The 15,545-nt window shown below is 43.8% G+C and overlaps 1 protein-coding gene across 3 annotated transcripts in view; it reads left to right on the top strand.

Annotated features, from left to right (window-relative positions):
* The first annotated feature begins 3,498 nt into the window (after positions 1-3,498).
* Positions 3,499-15,545, top strand: part of dpy19l3 (dpy-19 like C-mannosyltransferase 3) — a 31,577-nt gene continuing 19,530 nt past the window's right edge. The window contains exons 1-9 of one of the 3 annotated variants that reach the window (XM_062549417.1): positions 3,499-3,769; positions 4,541-4,669; positions 5,634-5,761; positions 8,901-8,991; positions 9,714-9,835; positions 11,156-11,301; positions 11,957-12,080; positions 12,416-12,550; positions 13,619-13,750. In XM_062549417.1, coding sequence (XP_062405401.1) covers positions 4,561-4,669; positions 5,634-5,761; positions 8,901-8,991; positions 9,714-9,835; positions 11,156-11,301; positions 11,957-12,080; positions 12,416-12,550; positions 13,619-13,750 — 987 coding nt within the window. In that variant the 5' untranslated portion in view covers positions 3,499-3,769; positions 4,541-4,560. Of the gene's footprint in view, positions 3,939-4,540; positions 4,670-5,633; positions 5,762-7,967; positions 8,392-8,900; positions 8,992-9,713; positions 9,836-11,155; positions 11,302-11,956; positions 12,081-12,415; positions 12,551-13,618; positions 13,751-15,545 lie in introns of those variants that run through there. The other 2 variants (XM_062549416.1, XM_062549415.1) reach the window with 2 other exon arrangements.

The raw sequence follows: 15,545 nt of genomic DNA, 5'->3' as shown, positions 1-15,545 counted from the left end.
ACAGATAGGGCTTAGCTTTAATAGGCCATGGCCTTCTCCACTTGAAGTCTTCTTGGTCTCCTGCAGCAGATGACACGAGTGGCGAAATGCAAGCAGAAGGGTAGCAACCTACTTTTTGCTTTGTGCTGATCAAGAAGTAAACCCAGACAAACAAGTGCCTTCCATGAAGGAGAGGAATGAGGAGGCATTAAACATTTACGCTTTTCTTCCCCCATAATCCTCCACTCCAATGAGCGGCCTGCCAATTTATTTTCTTAAATCTCTTTGATAATCTTCAGCCCTTTCATGTCAGCTGCTGCCATTTCTTTCTGTTTTTATATATATATATTTTTTGCTTACCATATCTGGATGCCCAGAGATTGTCCTCCTTTGTTGCAGCTAATATCTAAAAGGAATGCAAGCGGGTGTTCAATGACAGGACCCCTCTGAGTATGAAAGGATGTGCCCTAGCTGATTTGGATTTTATTTTCAGCAGTGACAGTCAGACACGTAGCTGAATCTTTGAATGACTGGGATTTACCAGAAGGACACGGTGAATTATACATCAATCAGCTGTTGTTGTTTGTTCTCTCATGTGTGTGATCTTTGATAATCAAGAGCTGTTATTGATCAAGTGTCTGGGTTTTGGTTTATTTCGTCATTATAATTTTATTTAACGACACATCTAATATGATATGAGGAAGGAACCCTTTTATATTGGTGTTTAATCATCATTTTCATTCTTGCGCTTCAAATAAAATGGTCTCAAGATGATTGTTAACAGGTGTGTGAGCATCCCTATCATAGAAAGTCTGTATCTAGAGAGACATAGCTTTGTATTGCATCATGACCATGGAGACAGCATGTCTTTGTGTCTAGCACATCTGTGCTAAGACTTTTGAGTCATTGGGGAGGCATCTCCCTGCTCAGCCTGTAGATCATTTGATGAACTCTGCAAAAGAGAATACACATTTTGTTATATTCCAAATGTGTATTAGGCTATATTATCCATTATTTATACAGCAATCCCGTCCAATAATAAAGTGGTAAAATCATATATGGAGGCTTATGATGATTTGGTGAAATGGAAGCTCAAACTGTGTGAGGGAAAATTAGTCTCTCACCATGGCAATGAGATAGTCGATCTCATGTGTGTCTCTGTAAGGGCTCAAGCTGCTCCAGACAAAGGGATGATATGGCTTCCTGCGCAACACATTCACACAGCTTGTTTTTGTACCTCATATCAGGGGGTGGCTTCAAGTGGAGCACGAACAGATTTAAAGGAACACAACAGGAACTATTTCAGGCATGCCTCATGGCAGTTTGTCTATGAGTTTGTGCATATGCACGTCTCACTGTCTGGCTCTGTGTGAGCTGTGGAGGTGAGGGGGGGGGCCTCGCCACTAGCACAAGTTTACCATTTCTAAGCAACCGAGAAACAAACACAAAGTGTGCTGCATACTGAATCAGGGTGACTGTCTCTTTCAAGCATAGTTGTGATAACATGAGCAAGTTCATGGTGCATGTTTAATGCCCCGTCAGTTTACTCTCTTCACCCACATTCCCAGATGAGATGTAATGTTGCTTTAGTTGTAGGAGGGAAATGTGAGCAGACTGTCTCACCTCTCTGGGCATCGGTGCAAGTGGTCTGTAGAGGTCTTCTCCATCTGTGCCTTTATTCTTCCCAGCTTCTCTTTAATCAGCTGGTGGGAGGTTTTGTACTTGGCTTTTGCCTTTGGCTTTGTGGGACACACTGTGTGTTCCTTGCACATGTCCTCATCAATGTCTGCCAGGTTAGTTCCATAACAATAACATAACGTAACCATGAGCCATAAGGGAGTAGACATGCTGTATCTCTTTTGCACATGGTATAAAATATGATGTTTTACTTAATCTGCTGTTATCCACGCATTTAAAGAGTGAGTTAATGAGAGGGACAGAGTGTATTATGGACATGTTACGCCAACATTGTCAACTGAGGAACCATTGTAATGTTCTCACCTTTCAAATGTCCTGGCTCCAAGATTGATTCTGTGAGAGAAAACCAGGTATTTGGTAAAATACTGTAGATTAATGTACTGATAATAGTGAATAGGCTATACCAATATCAATAAATGGCGCTAGCTGCACTGTGGCTGACAGGAAGGCACTATAGCGTAATTAAAATGGCACAGGGCATATGCCCTGTATATGCAACAGATATGCTACTGACTCCACCAGACGGCTTAAACATATTGACACTGTGAAAAAAAAAAAAAAAAATACTATTTACAGGACTTGATGTCTGTGTCAGGCCACAAACATCAAAGGATTCTTCCTTTACCCAGCCAACCACTTTTTCACTCTGCTGACCATTGGGAAACTATACAGGTCCATGTAAGCCTACACCTCCAGTCTTATGAACAGTTTTATCCATGTACAGTCTGTGTCATATAAGAACTAAACAAACAACAAAATGAATGGTGCAATAGCCACTTTTCTGCAATGCAAATGTGGAATATCTGACTTATTGAACATTGTCACCTTTTTATTTTAGGCCTATTTATTGATCTTAGTAATGTAAGTAAGTAATGCTCCTGTATGTGCCTTTTTGTTTTTTATATAGTGGAACTGTGATTTGTTCGTTGTGCCACTGCGGAGAGATGCTGAACATTTTAGTTGTAGGCCTACAGCTGCTGCCCAGTGACAAAAAAAAAACTCTATTAGCCTATATTCTATATTCTGTATTGTATATTGGTTACCAATATTAGCTTTATAGCACATACAGGCCCAACATAAGTAATGGAGCTTCATTTTTACAATGCTGTCGTCTGTTTCTTGCTAATTCAAATTTTCTAAAACGTATTTTACTTGCCTGCTGAACCACTCGAGGTTTGTTCCTCCTGAGATAGTAACGTGAGATTTGTGGGACTTCTGTTTTTCTTGCTACCAACACTGCTGCTGATCTTGCTGCTGCTGCTGCTGCTGCTGCTGCTGCTGCAACAATCAGTGCTCCTTCTTCTGCCACCATAATAATCAGTGGTACACTGGGAAGAAACCGAACACATTTTTGTCAGCTGCCTTGGTGATTTTTCTGTCTGCCTGTGTCTGAGAACTGTGCTTTGCTTTGCTTATTTTGGCCTCAGTGAGCACTGACTGGATACAGTCTAACAGGATCGAAGCCCCATGGAAACGGTAGGCAATGACAGGAGTAAACATGTCAGGCCATACACATTTGATAGCTGTGGGGTGAGGGGCATTATCAATGCTTTATGAGTCCACCATCAATTTCTCATAAGTTTTTTTTTTATTATTTCACTGAGTGTCAATATGTTTAAGCCATTTGGTGGAGTCAGTAGCCTATCTGTTGCACATAGGTGTCCCGTACTGAGTTACCTTATTTATTTACCCACCCCTCCTCCTGGCTCCAGTAACAGGTTGGAGTCCGGAACCGCTATATGTGACAGCAGACAGTAACCGCTAGGTCAACTCAAATGCTACAAAGTATCCTGTCCTCGATGCGTCTGCATAATATTGACATTTGGAGAACCGTCGGCGTCGACAAGCATTTCGACATCATTACGTGGCACGTTTACAATACTATGTGGCAGCCAGTTATTCGCTGAGCACGTCTGGACATTTCGCAAAGCTTTCTCTTCCTAAGCATCTTTTTTTTTTCATTCTCCGAATTGCTGGATGCGAGCACCTACTGCGTTCGACAGGACCACATAGCACCCCTAAAGATTGTTCGTGGGAGAGTAGGGGAGGGGCTTCAAGGCATCCGATAAGGAACTACGTTCAGTTTGAAAGGGTAGGGAGCGAAATGAATGAAGAAATATAGCCAACATTTTACCCGTTGTCTGTTAAAGTATATGAATGCTTGGACGATTCTCGCAGTGCGTCGCAGCTTCTGTCCGTCGCCGAAGACCGAGATTAGCAAGTGATGCGATCTGAGATTTGCTGACATCCCCCTCAGCGGCGTGAGTAGGAAACGCCGCTGCAAAACAGGCCTTTCAATGAATGAAAAAGATATAACGTTGGTTCGAAAGCTCTGTTTGGGTCTTGTCTTTTCTTTACCGCATTGTTTCTTTGCGCTGGCTGTCTTGTTTTTCCCGTTCATCCTTTTGGGCAGCACCTCATATTTGACAGCTTTTAAGGCATCTAATGTTAAAGCGAGAACGATAAACTATAGCCACATGCCATTGTCAGTCAGTGCTTGTATGTGCGAGCTCGATGTAGACATTTTGATGTTGTTTAATGATGGAATGGAATATTGAGTAAGCTAGGCCTACAAAGTTGCATTCATCAAAACTCTATGTCTAAATTGCAACGTGTGTATTATCTGTCGAATTACATTGTGATTTCTCACATTAAACATTTAGTCTATTCACATATCGTGATCATTCAGTAATGCATAGGCTATTACATGCATACTCCTTTAGCTGCATGAAGCACAAAGCCAAAGCTCAATAATTCTCCTAATGATCTAGAAAACTAGTCTAGATATGCACAAGAACCGTCTGTCATGAAGTACAAGGTCCTATTGTGGCTGTAGTAGGCTAATGTATTCATATGTTTGCAGGATTGGTGTGTGAGTCCAGCATGACTGCCCTAAGGCAGAGGAAGGGCAGCAAAGGGAAGGAATCGGGCCCTGACATTCAGCACCTGAATCCAGATTCATCTGCAGTACCTCCTCATAGGACCAGCCCAGGTCAGGTCATCTCCACAATCAAACCTTAACATCTGAACCCCACCATACCACACATTTTATTCTGTTTTGCACAGTATTGTTCTCAAATGGGAATCCAATCCTCACTCCTGTTCAGAGAGGGCACACAGAGGAAAAGAGTGCATACTAACTACATTTCTATTTCTGTTAGATTTCATCTGCCACTGTTATTGTTTCCAGTTTGTGCATTCAGATGCCGATATCCTTCTCAACAACACAACAATAATCGCATCTCTCCCCTAAATATAATTTGACGGTATTTGTTGGTAAAGAACCTATCATGAGTGTATGGGGGGTGGGGGGGTCAGGGATGCCAGACACCATTGTTGAGCCTTCTGGAGGTTCCGTTGGCCTAATTCAGCAAAACACAGATTTATTAAGGTTTAAGTTTCCTGCTTGATAACCCCGGTTACAGTACATGCTCACATAGGCTAATGGGGATGTTTTTTTGGGCACTTAAGTCGCTCTGTTGGTGATTTTTGTTGTTGGTGTTGTTGTTGTTTTTTGCTTTGGTTATTTAGTTGGGCTCTCTGTCTACTGCCAGTGTGAGTAGTGCCATGAAGGCCTTTACAGATCCTGGGTACAGAAATTAGCGTATTTACGACTGCTGCAAGCTAACTGTGTTGTTGTGGTATCCTGCATCATGCTGTGTAGGCCTAATGTTAAATGGGCTTGGTTGTTGATTGTTGATTGAATTACACTTGCCTGTGATTAGATTGTGGGATTCCTTTCATCAGGATGTCTGTTGGCTACAAGAGCAATGTCATGCAAATGTATTTCCAACAACATCATGCCAAATAACTTACATGTTTGACACTTTTGACATTTTGACAGGTCTTGACATCTGATATTCATTGCTAGTATGGACCATTTCCAGAAATCTTTGAATGTGAAGCTTCAGTTGGACACATTATTCATGTTGAATATATGTGTGTTTTTGTTGCAGATGTTTGGACAGGCTGGACAATACTTTGTGGCACATTTGGGGCCCTTGTTGGGGTGTGCCTTGGCCTTGCCTGTTGTATCTATGTGGCGACGTTGCACGAAAATGACCTGTGGTTTTCCAACATTAAGGTAAGCATGGGACTAGCCATCTGCATTGGTTTAAATGATGTACAGGCCTGAAGATTTCCTGGGTTGTCCTAAATAATCCAATCAGAGCCTATTCCACATGCCATTTATAGAATGGTTCTTCTCACTGGTCTTCTCATTGTTAGTATCCATAGGAGTGTGTGTGTATTGACCGCACGTAAAAATGACAATTCAGTCAGTATTCTGAACGAAACCTCCTTCAGGATAGTAGGAAGCATGATTCTGCTGGCATGGTGTGCTGTTTCATATGTGTTGGACTTCATTTAAATGTAAATTCTCTGCCACATCTATTGGATTCCCTTTCCATATGCTTTGCGAGATCAAACTCGTTCTGTGAGCAATGTGCAGCACAAAATAACAAAGAAAGTTCCTCCTCTGTAATTTACTAAAAAAAATACGGAGCTTGAAATAGTGTCATGTTTGATTTAACACTATTCCTAGAGTTTGGGAGAGGGAACTGGTCTTCAGCCATTCCGCCCACTCTTTGCACCCCATGATTTACAAGTGCTAAGTGTGGCAGAGGAACATGCCTGACATATGTTGACCGTACTGTTAGCTCACTACGTTTGAAAAGAGTTCAGGCCTTCCCCCGTCCAATGTCAAACACACAGCGAGAACACCACAGCAGGATAAAGCAGTATGCCTTTGCTGTTCAGTGGGAGCACAACGCTGAGTGGGTGATAGCAAAACTAATAGTGTAAGGCATCTGACCCGTTAGTTTGCTCTGCTCGTGCTCTTAGATTCTCTCTCCCCCCTTTTACCGTTGTCCAGGTTCTCCTTCTCCCTCGTCTCCCCTCCGCCGTGCTCCCGCTGTTGACAGAGCCCGCAGATGCGCTCATTCATTATGAATATGGGTCACTTTACAGCGCTGGCTCACCTCCCTCCCCCAGCCCAGTGAACAGGGAGCTCGGGAACACTGTTCTGGACGGGCAGCCAGTTCTCATTTAAGCTTCCCGGCAGGATCTCTAGTTGTATGTATTTTTCCAGCTGTGCGTCTACCTGCGGGGCCTCCTGTGGTGTCCGAGTGTATGTGTCTGGTGATTTAGAGGGGGTGCATACAGTACATGCTACGCTTTGCTGTCAGCCTTCAAAGAGTACATTTTAAATTGGACTCAGGTTCATGGTACATGGTTTCTAGCAAAACAAAGGATGCACGACGCATAAGAGATGGCCTTTTGTATATTCTGTTCCCTCTCTGATTCACTCTATGCCTTTTGAGGCTCTCTCTGTTTACAGGCAGAACATTAGGCAATTAAATAGTGCTTGTAGATATAATATTGCCAGAGCTTCGCTTTCCTGTTTCATTTTTTTTTTTTTTTGCTGTTTCTCCTGGGCAGCAAGAGCTCCTGGATTTATTCAGGGGTTGTGGGAAAGGGGAGCATTATCTGTCGCTTTCTGAAAAAGTTGCACACACTGTAAAATTCATTTCCCCTTCCTTTGAGCGGCCTGGGTGACTCACTGGTGACTGGTTGTTGTGTCTAATCCAATGTGACTGCAGACCTTAGTGGTGGGGAAACCAAGTTTTGCCGGCGTTGTTTGCAGAGAGACTCTAAAAAATGAACTTGGATTCGAAAGAGTGAATCCACATGGATTTTCCTACGCATATATTTTTTCCTCATGTCTGCATATTATGGCCAGATATTGCTTTTATGTTTCCCCAGTTTCGTGAGACAGTTCCCCGCCAGCATTTGAAGTTGAAATGGTCTCCTTTAGGTGTCTCCTTTGGGGAGCCATTGTGTGGTGGGAGACAGCTGCTGCACAGCCTCTTAAATTCATCATGTGTGAGGTCATGTCCATGACAGTTATAGCACCTCGCGGGGTTTATTTAAGTCCGGCACCCTCTTCAGGCTCAGAGAATATAAGCGCTCTGACAAATGCTATTACCCTTTTTTTCCAAATGATGTTCCAAGTCCTGTTCTACCCCCGTCCTGTTGCTATTCTTTTCTTTTTAACAAATGTACTAAGAGGTCAACAGTTTGTGGGCTGATCCTCCCGCGTTTCGCAGAGATTTCCGTCGACTGGTCTGTGCGAGCGCATTCTGTTCTCATTGCTCACTAGACGGAGCTCTGGACATTGTGTCCTCCGAAGGCCTTTTTTCGTGGTCTGGACCCATATTTTCTCCTAATGAGATGTGGAGGCATTGTTTGGAAGGCAGAGTGGAAGAGCACAGGAATAAGGCAAAGGCTACTTGGTCTCCCCAGCCACCGATTACTTCACAAGCGGAGAGGCAGTGTGACGTGGTAGCATGGAAAGTGCCGCGGCACCAGCGCTTCTAGCCAGTTAGATAAGAAGGGAACAGGGAGAGGAAGGAGGGCTGGTGGAAATTTGACATGGAGGCCCGCAGGAGAGGGGAGAGAAAGCTGGAGAGGCACAGCGGGATTAGCCGTGATGGTGCGTCCATGGGAAAGGCCGAGACAAAACGGTCCACATGGGAGACTGAGAAGGAAGAATGCGGGCATTACCGGAACTCTCAGCAGTCTGGAGTTCTGGCTTTGTACTGGCATGGTGTTGCCATGGCAACTGGGTTGTCATTGGCAGGGGCATTAGGGATCTTCCATGCGTGGGCGGTGAACTCAATACACGAGAACCTCCTTTGGTTCTCCCACCTGGAGGTGAGTAGCATGAACCTGGGGCCAGTTATGCTGAGGAACTGCTATCAGCCAATTCTCACATTGGATGAATGTTTAATCTTTTAAAAAGTCTGTGATGTTACTTGTCTGTGAAGATATTGCCTCCCATATTGATTTCACAAGCATAAGGATTAAGGACTGTGACTATGTTTAAAGATATATTTTATATTGATGAAAAGTGCTTGTGTCAATTGCTGTTCCCCCTCGCTTTATTTCCCCAAGCTTTATTTCCTTTCAGCAGTGTAAAAAGTTCAATTGTTTATACTCATAACTCTTATCTTTCTGGAAAGTAATATTGTTGCATTAACAGCTCAATATATCTCAAATAGACAAAAATATGGTGCTTTACTGGCACTGAAGAATGCTTTCATCTGAAAAGTCTGTTTGTTTTGTATGTGGTCTTTTTGTTTGTGTCGAGAGAGGGCATATTTGCTGTATATCGTTTCCCCCGGTGCATTTCATTCTCTTCGTCTTGCCTTCTTGACTGCTAGGAGGTCGAGCGTGAAATCTCTTTTCGGACTGAATGTGGCCTGTACTACTCCTACTACAAACAGATGTTGAAGGCCCCCACCATTCAGCAAGGTAGGGCTCTTGATCCAGCCACACTTGCTAACAGACGCAGGCTCAACCTTGGCCGCCTGTCATGGGAGGATTGAGTGGACTGCTGTTGTCCTCTGAGCATCGTAACACTTGAAAGCCTGCAAGCTGCCTATCCTTTAAACAGCGCCCTTGGCTGTAAATTAACCATGTCCTTTCTCATGCTGGAGAGCTGAAAGTGCATGTAGCTGTGGAAGTGAACAACCAGAATAGCAGGACATTAGGCCATACAACGGTATCTAGTGGCCTCTTACCTTGTGTGATCAGAGCGCCATTAAAGGACTGTTAACCAAAGGAGTAAAGCTAAGGAAAGGGACACGAAATGAAGGAAGATAAAAAGTGATGGTTCTGTTAAGTTGCCTTGGGTGAAATGAGTCCTCTAATAGTGCTATTTTAAATGCTCTCTGCTGTACTTTTCAACAGGAAGCACTGCAATTAGGCCCATGCTGATCAGTAGCTTAATGGCTGCAGTCACAGTGCGTGTGTGAAGCCTTTCTCTTGATACCTCTTAGCCTTGGGGTAGAATTCAACGTTTATGCCTCAGTGTTGTTTGGGCTTCACTTGTCAGCTATAACCAACTTCCAAAGGGATGAATCCAGCATTTTGTGTGTGTGTGTTTGTGTATTTGATTGTGTGTGTGCGTGTCAGTTCAACTGAAAAGGAAGGAAACAAAATGCTCCTGTCTCGCTTTCTCTCACTGTTGCTAGGCCTCGTCGAGCTCATCAATGACAACATGACAGAATCCAAGAGAACCATTAACCTCTTGCAGCGCATGAACATCTACCAGGAAGTCTTCCTGGGCATCCTCTACAGAGTCCTGCCCATTCAGGTACTGAGAGCTGTTCAATCAGAGCACAGAGCACCATGAACAGGGGCAGCGGAAGGCTAAGTGGAAAGCCATGAAAAGAATATGTTATTAGCAAAGCCAGAGACTAAATGATCAGCCGCAAAAGAGCACTCAGGGGCCGGGGCAGGAGTTCTATTTAGAGTCTTGGTTGGGTTTGTGGTTGCGGAATATATGTATATATCACATTGAGCACAAGTACGCTATATTGCCAAAAGTATTCGCCCACCTGCCTTGACTCACATAATATGAACTTCAGTCACATCCCATCCTTTAACTATAGGGTTTATTATGATGTCGGTCCACCCTTTGCAGCTGTAACAGCTTCAGCTCTTCTGGAAGGACTCTTCACAAGGTTTGGGAGTGTGTTTATGACTGTGCACCAGTGCACAAAGCAAGGTCCATAAAGGCATGGAGGACAGAGTTTGGTGTGGATGAACTTGACTGGCCTGCACAGTCCTGAGTCCTGACCTAAATCCAATAGAACACCTTTGAGATGAATTAGAGTGGTTGCTGAGAGCCAGTCTCCTCATCCAGCATCAGTGTGTGACCTCACAAATCTGAAAGAATGGTCTTCTGATAGCTTCTGAAAGAATGGTCAAAAAATCCCATAAACACACTCCTAAACCTTGTGGAAAGTTTTCCCAAAAGAGTTGAAGCTGTTATCCACGATATTCCGCAGCCCAACAATGGGGGTCGCCATGACACCGAGACGGTTTTCTATTTCCGGCGAAGCTGCATTGTATCTGTTTTAACGTGACGGTTTACGGTGCTTAACATATCATAACGCATATAAAAGTTAACTTTTCTATTTTATATCGGTTATATATGATGTAGTATATACATGCTGAGGGCAGAATTGTCAACATTTCGAAAGAAATCTAAGTTGAGGCATAATCTAGTTAGCTATGGAGAACGCACATGTTAACAGAATGAACGGAAGTTGAAAACAGTATCGTAACCATCGCAACGATACATATTTCCGGGTTAAGGAAAGAGGTGGATACAGTAGCTGCAAAGAGTGGACCGACATCCTAATAAGGATAGGATGAGACTGAAGTTCATATGTGAGTCAAGGCAGGTGAGGGAATACTTTTGGCAATATAGTGTATGTATATGTATATCTCTTTGAGCACAAGTATGCATATGTCACTTTTAGCACAAGTACATGTACAGTACACATAACTTTGAGCACCTGTGGGAAAGGTCTCTTTGAGCGACTGCATGTATACTGTTGTCTTTGAGCGACCGCATGTATACTGATGTCTTTGAGCGCCCGCATGTATACTGTTGTCTTTTCTGCAGACGTACCTGGAGCCCGTGTATTTCTACATCTACACGGTGTTCTCTCTCCAAGCCGTGTACGTCATCGCCCTCTACATCACCAGCTGGCTGCTCAGCGGCTCCTGGCTGGCGGGGGTCCTGACAGGGGTCTGGTACATCCTCAACAGGTCAGTCTCTCCATAGCCACACCACCACTGGTACATCCTCAACAGGTCAGTCTCTCCATAGCCACACCCCCACTGGTACATCCTCAACAGGTCAGTCTCTCCATAGCCACACCGGCACTGGTACATCCTCAACAGGTCAGACTCTCCATAGCCACACCGGCACTGGTACATCCTCAACAGGTCAGTCTCTCCATAGCCACACCGGCACTGGTACATCCTCAACAGGTCAGTCTCCCTGTAGCCACACCCCCACTGGTACATCCTCAACAGGTCAGTCTCCCTGTAGCCACACCACCACTGGTACATCCTCAACAGGTCAGTCTCCCTGTAGCCACACCACCACTGGTACATCCTCAACAGGTCAGTCTCCCTGTAGCCACACCACCACTGGTACATCCTCAACAGGTCAGTCTCCCTGTAGCCACACCACCAGCTCACATCAGATGGATTGCAAAGTCCTCACACGTAACACAAGACCACTTGAATCCAATTCATTTTCAATTTATTTTGAATGGTAATGACTCATGACTCAAGGCGCTTGCCAGAGCCCAGAGCCTGAGCCCACTTGAGCAAACTGTAGCAAACTGTGCTGTAGAAACGATAAGTGCTGAAGTGCACACTTGTTGAACTGAGGTTGTTTTCCTGTGCTTTTCAGAGTGGACACCACACGCGTGGAATTCACCATCTCGCTCAGGGAGAACTGGTCATTGCCATTTTTCGCTCTGCAGGTGGCGGCCATCACTTGCTATTTGCGGCCTCAGCTGAAGCCTGTTCACCAGGTAAACGGGAGGTGAATCCCACCTGGCGAGCGAGCGCCATTGGTCACAAACGGGCGTCTTATCTTCAACTCATTGCCCTGTGTGAGCTTCTTTTCCACACAGAGAAGAGAGAACTGTTTAGAGTTGAGCTTGTTAAAGAAACTGCATGGATGACTTCCATGCAAATGTCAGTTCTGCCTCTCATTACTTACACAGAGAGCAGTCTTTGTTGCCAGGGGTTTGTAAGATATTTGTCTTTCACACAGATGGTGATCTTTATTGTCAGGTCTGTCAGTTTGTAACTCTGTGCTTGTATCTCTCTCTCTGTGTGCGTGTGTGTGTGTGTGTGTATGCAGAGGGTGGTGCTCTGGCTGGTCTTTGTTTCCACCTTCTGTTTCTGCCTCACCTGGCAGTTCAACCAGTTCATCCTCTTCGTCCAGGCCCTCATCTTCTTCACTATGGACGCCCTGGACTTCCTCAGCCCTGAGCAGGTGAGCCATCCCTCGGCCTGCCCGTGTGTGTGTGTGTCTGGACGATCTGCTCTGCGTCCGTCACAGGGGCTCAACCAGTCCACGGCCAGAACACCGCAAAAAGAAGTTATTAGACTGTTAGTTTGGTTCTTCTACAGTAAGTGCAAAAGGGTTGGATAAGGTTGAATAGGAACTGCACCCAGTGTCTGTGAATGATTATAGAAATATAAAACGGCCTTGGCATGGGCTTTAGACCCTGATACAAGATGTGCTTCTTTTGAGTTCTTTTGTGAAAGAACTTTTTTTTAATTCTGGAACTTTAATGTCTTTGCAGTAACAATGCCAACCCCTCTGTTGTTCAGAAACTCACTGCGCAATAAAAGCAAGGTTTTGAGCAGAGTATCACCATCTAATAGCATTCCCCTCACAACTAGGAACACAGTGTTCTCAGTGGCTGAGTGCCTCCTCTCTTCATTGGTTTGAGAATTGCGCTTGCCAATTGATCTGGAGTCGTGATCAAATATGCACTCTTGTTAGCAGTCTGCTGAGGCCCAGCACAGTTCCCTATTTATTACCAGTGAGATCAGACATGATTAATAGCAAGATTAGACACATTGAAATCAGACGCAGGCAGTTTGACTGGAGGGATCTTGACTAGGATGAAAGTGGATTTCAAAAGGGTTTGCATATTTACCGCATCAGTCTTAATCAAATGTCATTTTTTCATACTAAGTTGTTGCTACATTAATTGACGTCAGTGTAGGAGATAGCACAGATAAATAATTGAACAATTTGACATTAAGCTGACAATAAGACAATGTTTTCTTGAATGTGTCAAGATCTGAAATCAGTTTATGTCTTCATTTGTCATACATTTTCATATTCTATCTTCGATTCAGGTTGTTTTTTATCATTTGAATTACATCATTTGACAGTGTTGTAATATTAATATTACATGATTAAAACAGGGTATTTTATTTTTCAGTTGTTATGTTATAGCATCTGATCTGAAAGTGTGTGTGTGTGTGTGTGTGTGTGTGTGTGTGTCTGTGTGTCTGTGTGTCTGTGTGTGTGTGTGTGTGTGTGTAGGTGACCTCTCTGTACCTGGTGCAGGCGATGAGCCTGCTGTCGGTGTGGCTGCTGCAGTTCTGCAACTCTATGATCCTCGGCTCCCTGGCCCTCAGCTTTGTGGTGGCGGCCCTTTTCGTCAGACACTTCCAGGTGGGATTTCCTAATGGCACACACAATCGCATAAACCAGTTCACAAATGCTCACACACACAGGCCCCCTGCTGTTTGAAGTTCAAAGGCAACATTAATGTGATTAGTCCTTTTGGTAAGCATGATTGCCTGTAAGACCTGGATTAATAATGAGACAACAGATACCAGTTTAGGAATGCAGCTTGCGGTGTGTATCCTAACGAGGAGGACGCCTTGACTGTTTTAAACTGATTGGTCTAATAAGGTAGCTACATTTTAATGGGGTTACTCTCTTTAGCCCTGTTCTTTCATGTGCTACAGTATGTTCAGACTCCCTAAGCACTGTGTCACTACAGTATGCGTTGTGTCGGTGAAACATTCTCTGAAGTTTGGGCTTATCATGCAGTGACTGGTGTTGCATTGTAGCAGTTTTTTTTTTCCGGTTCGAGCTGCCCTCGTGTTGTTGTCTACCCCCAGTTGTTGTTTTGCAACCTTTGAAGACAGAAACGAGAGCAGACCACACAAGTGAAGCCTCATTATCTCTCTGATGTCGTGGCTTACCTCAGTCCGTTTCATTCTTGCTTGATGGAATCCAGTGAATCAAATAATGGCTAGAACCACCAACTGGTACCCACAATCAGACAAGGTGAACTTAGGTGGACATGGTTATATTGAAATGAGAATTGTGTTAGTTTGTTACTTGAAATGGAATCCTTTGGTGAATGTGCATCTAAGACAGGCGGATGCTTTTGAATTGTTTCTGTTCTGAAGCCTGCCCAAATATGACATCCCTGCTTTTATTTGTTGCTCTTAGTCCTACGCTTTCATTGATACAGGAGCAGTTTTGCTGTATCTTGGTATCTTGGTGTGCCTCTGCTTCGTTGTATACCTCAGTGGAAAGTTTCTACTGTAGGCAGAAAATCCCCAAAGCTCCATTGGTGAGAGGGAGGAAAGACATCCTCCCATAACCAGCTCAGAAACTCTTTCCATTCTACCTGGCAAGTGAAACCTCTCTTCAGATGGAATGCAGAACAAACTTGTTCATGCGTTCTTGTTCTTGTGCACTTGTGCAACCTTTCATGCCACAGTTATTGGGTTGCAGCTCTTTGTGTTTTAATGATGAACTCAGAGCTTTGTGCAGGAAGCGAAAGTAACAGTGTGCAGGAATCTAACACTTTTGGAGAGATTCCTTAAACAAATAGTTTTGTCTAAAGTTTTTTTGCTTCATGCCACTATTGACCAAAGTAATATATGATCTTGGAAAATGTCAGATCCCATTTGAAATGCAGGACATACTGTAAGAGGTGGAATGATCAGATCGAATAGTTAAAGGAGTGTTAAAAAAAATCAATAGCAGGCCATGAGGGATGTATGTGCTCAAGTATGATAAAACATTTAGCTGTCTCTCTTCTTCCATTACTTGTGTGAATTATTAATGAATAGTGTTATGCATTCACCATCAAACTACATGAAATAGGCTATTTATCTGTAAAGCTCATAGCAGCCATTGCAGGCATCGCAGATGAGCTTCAATTAGTTATTCAGAAACATCAAGCAGCTTGTTTAAATTCCCCTTCTCAACTGCAAGGCAAAACATACAGATACAGTAACATTGTTCACAGCATTTGTTGGAGAAAGGAACTGTAAAATAATCTGAGAAAAGTTCCAGATGCCCTGAACTTCAGCTGTAGTTACCTTACCTCAAGCCTTTGAACGTCGGACATCCATGAGCTCGGTAGTAGAAGCGTTCTGATTGGTCAGATTGTCTGTCAATCAAACGCTGGCGAAAGGTCAAATTGCTTATTTCAGTTGCGAAA

The sequence above is a fragment of the Sardina pilchardus genome, chromosome 11 (assembly GCF_963854185.1).
Source record: "Sardina pilchardus chromosome 11, fSarPil1.1, whole genome shotgun sequence".
Lineage (NCBI taxonomy): Eukaryota > Metazoa > Chordata > Actinopteri > Clupeiformes > Clupeidae > Sardina > Sardina pilchardus.
Note: the sequence above shows the minus strand (reverse complement) of the source record. Positions and strands in the feature narration are given on the sequence as shown.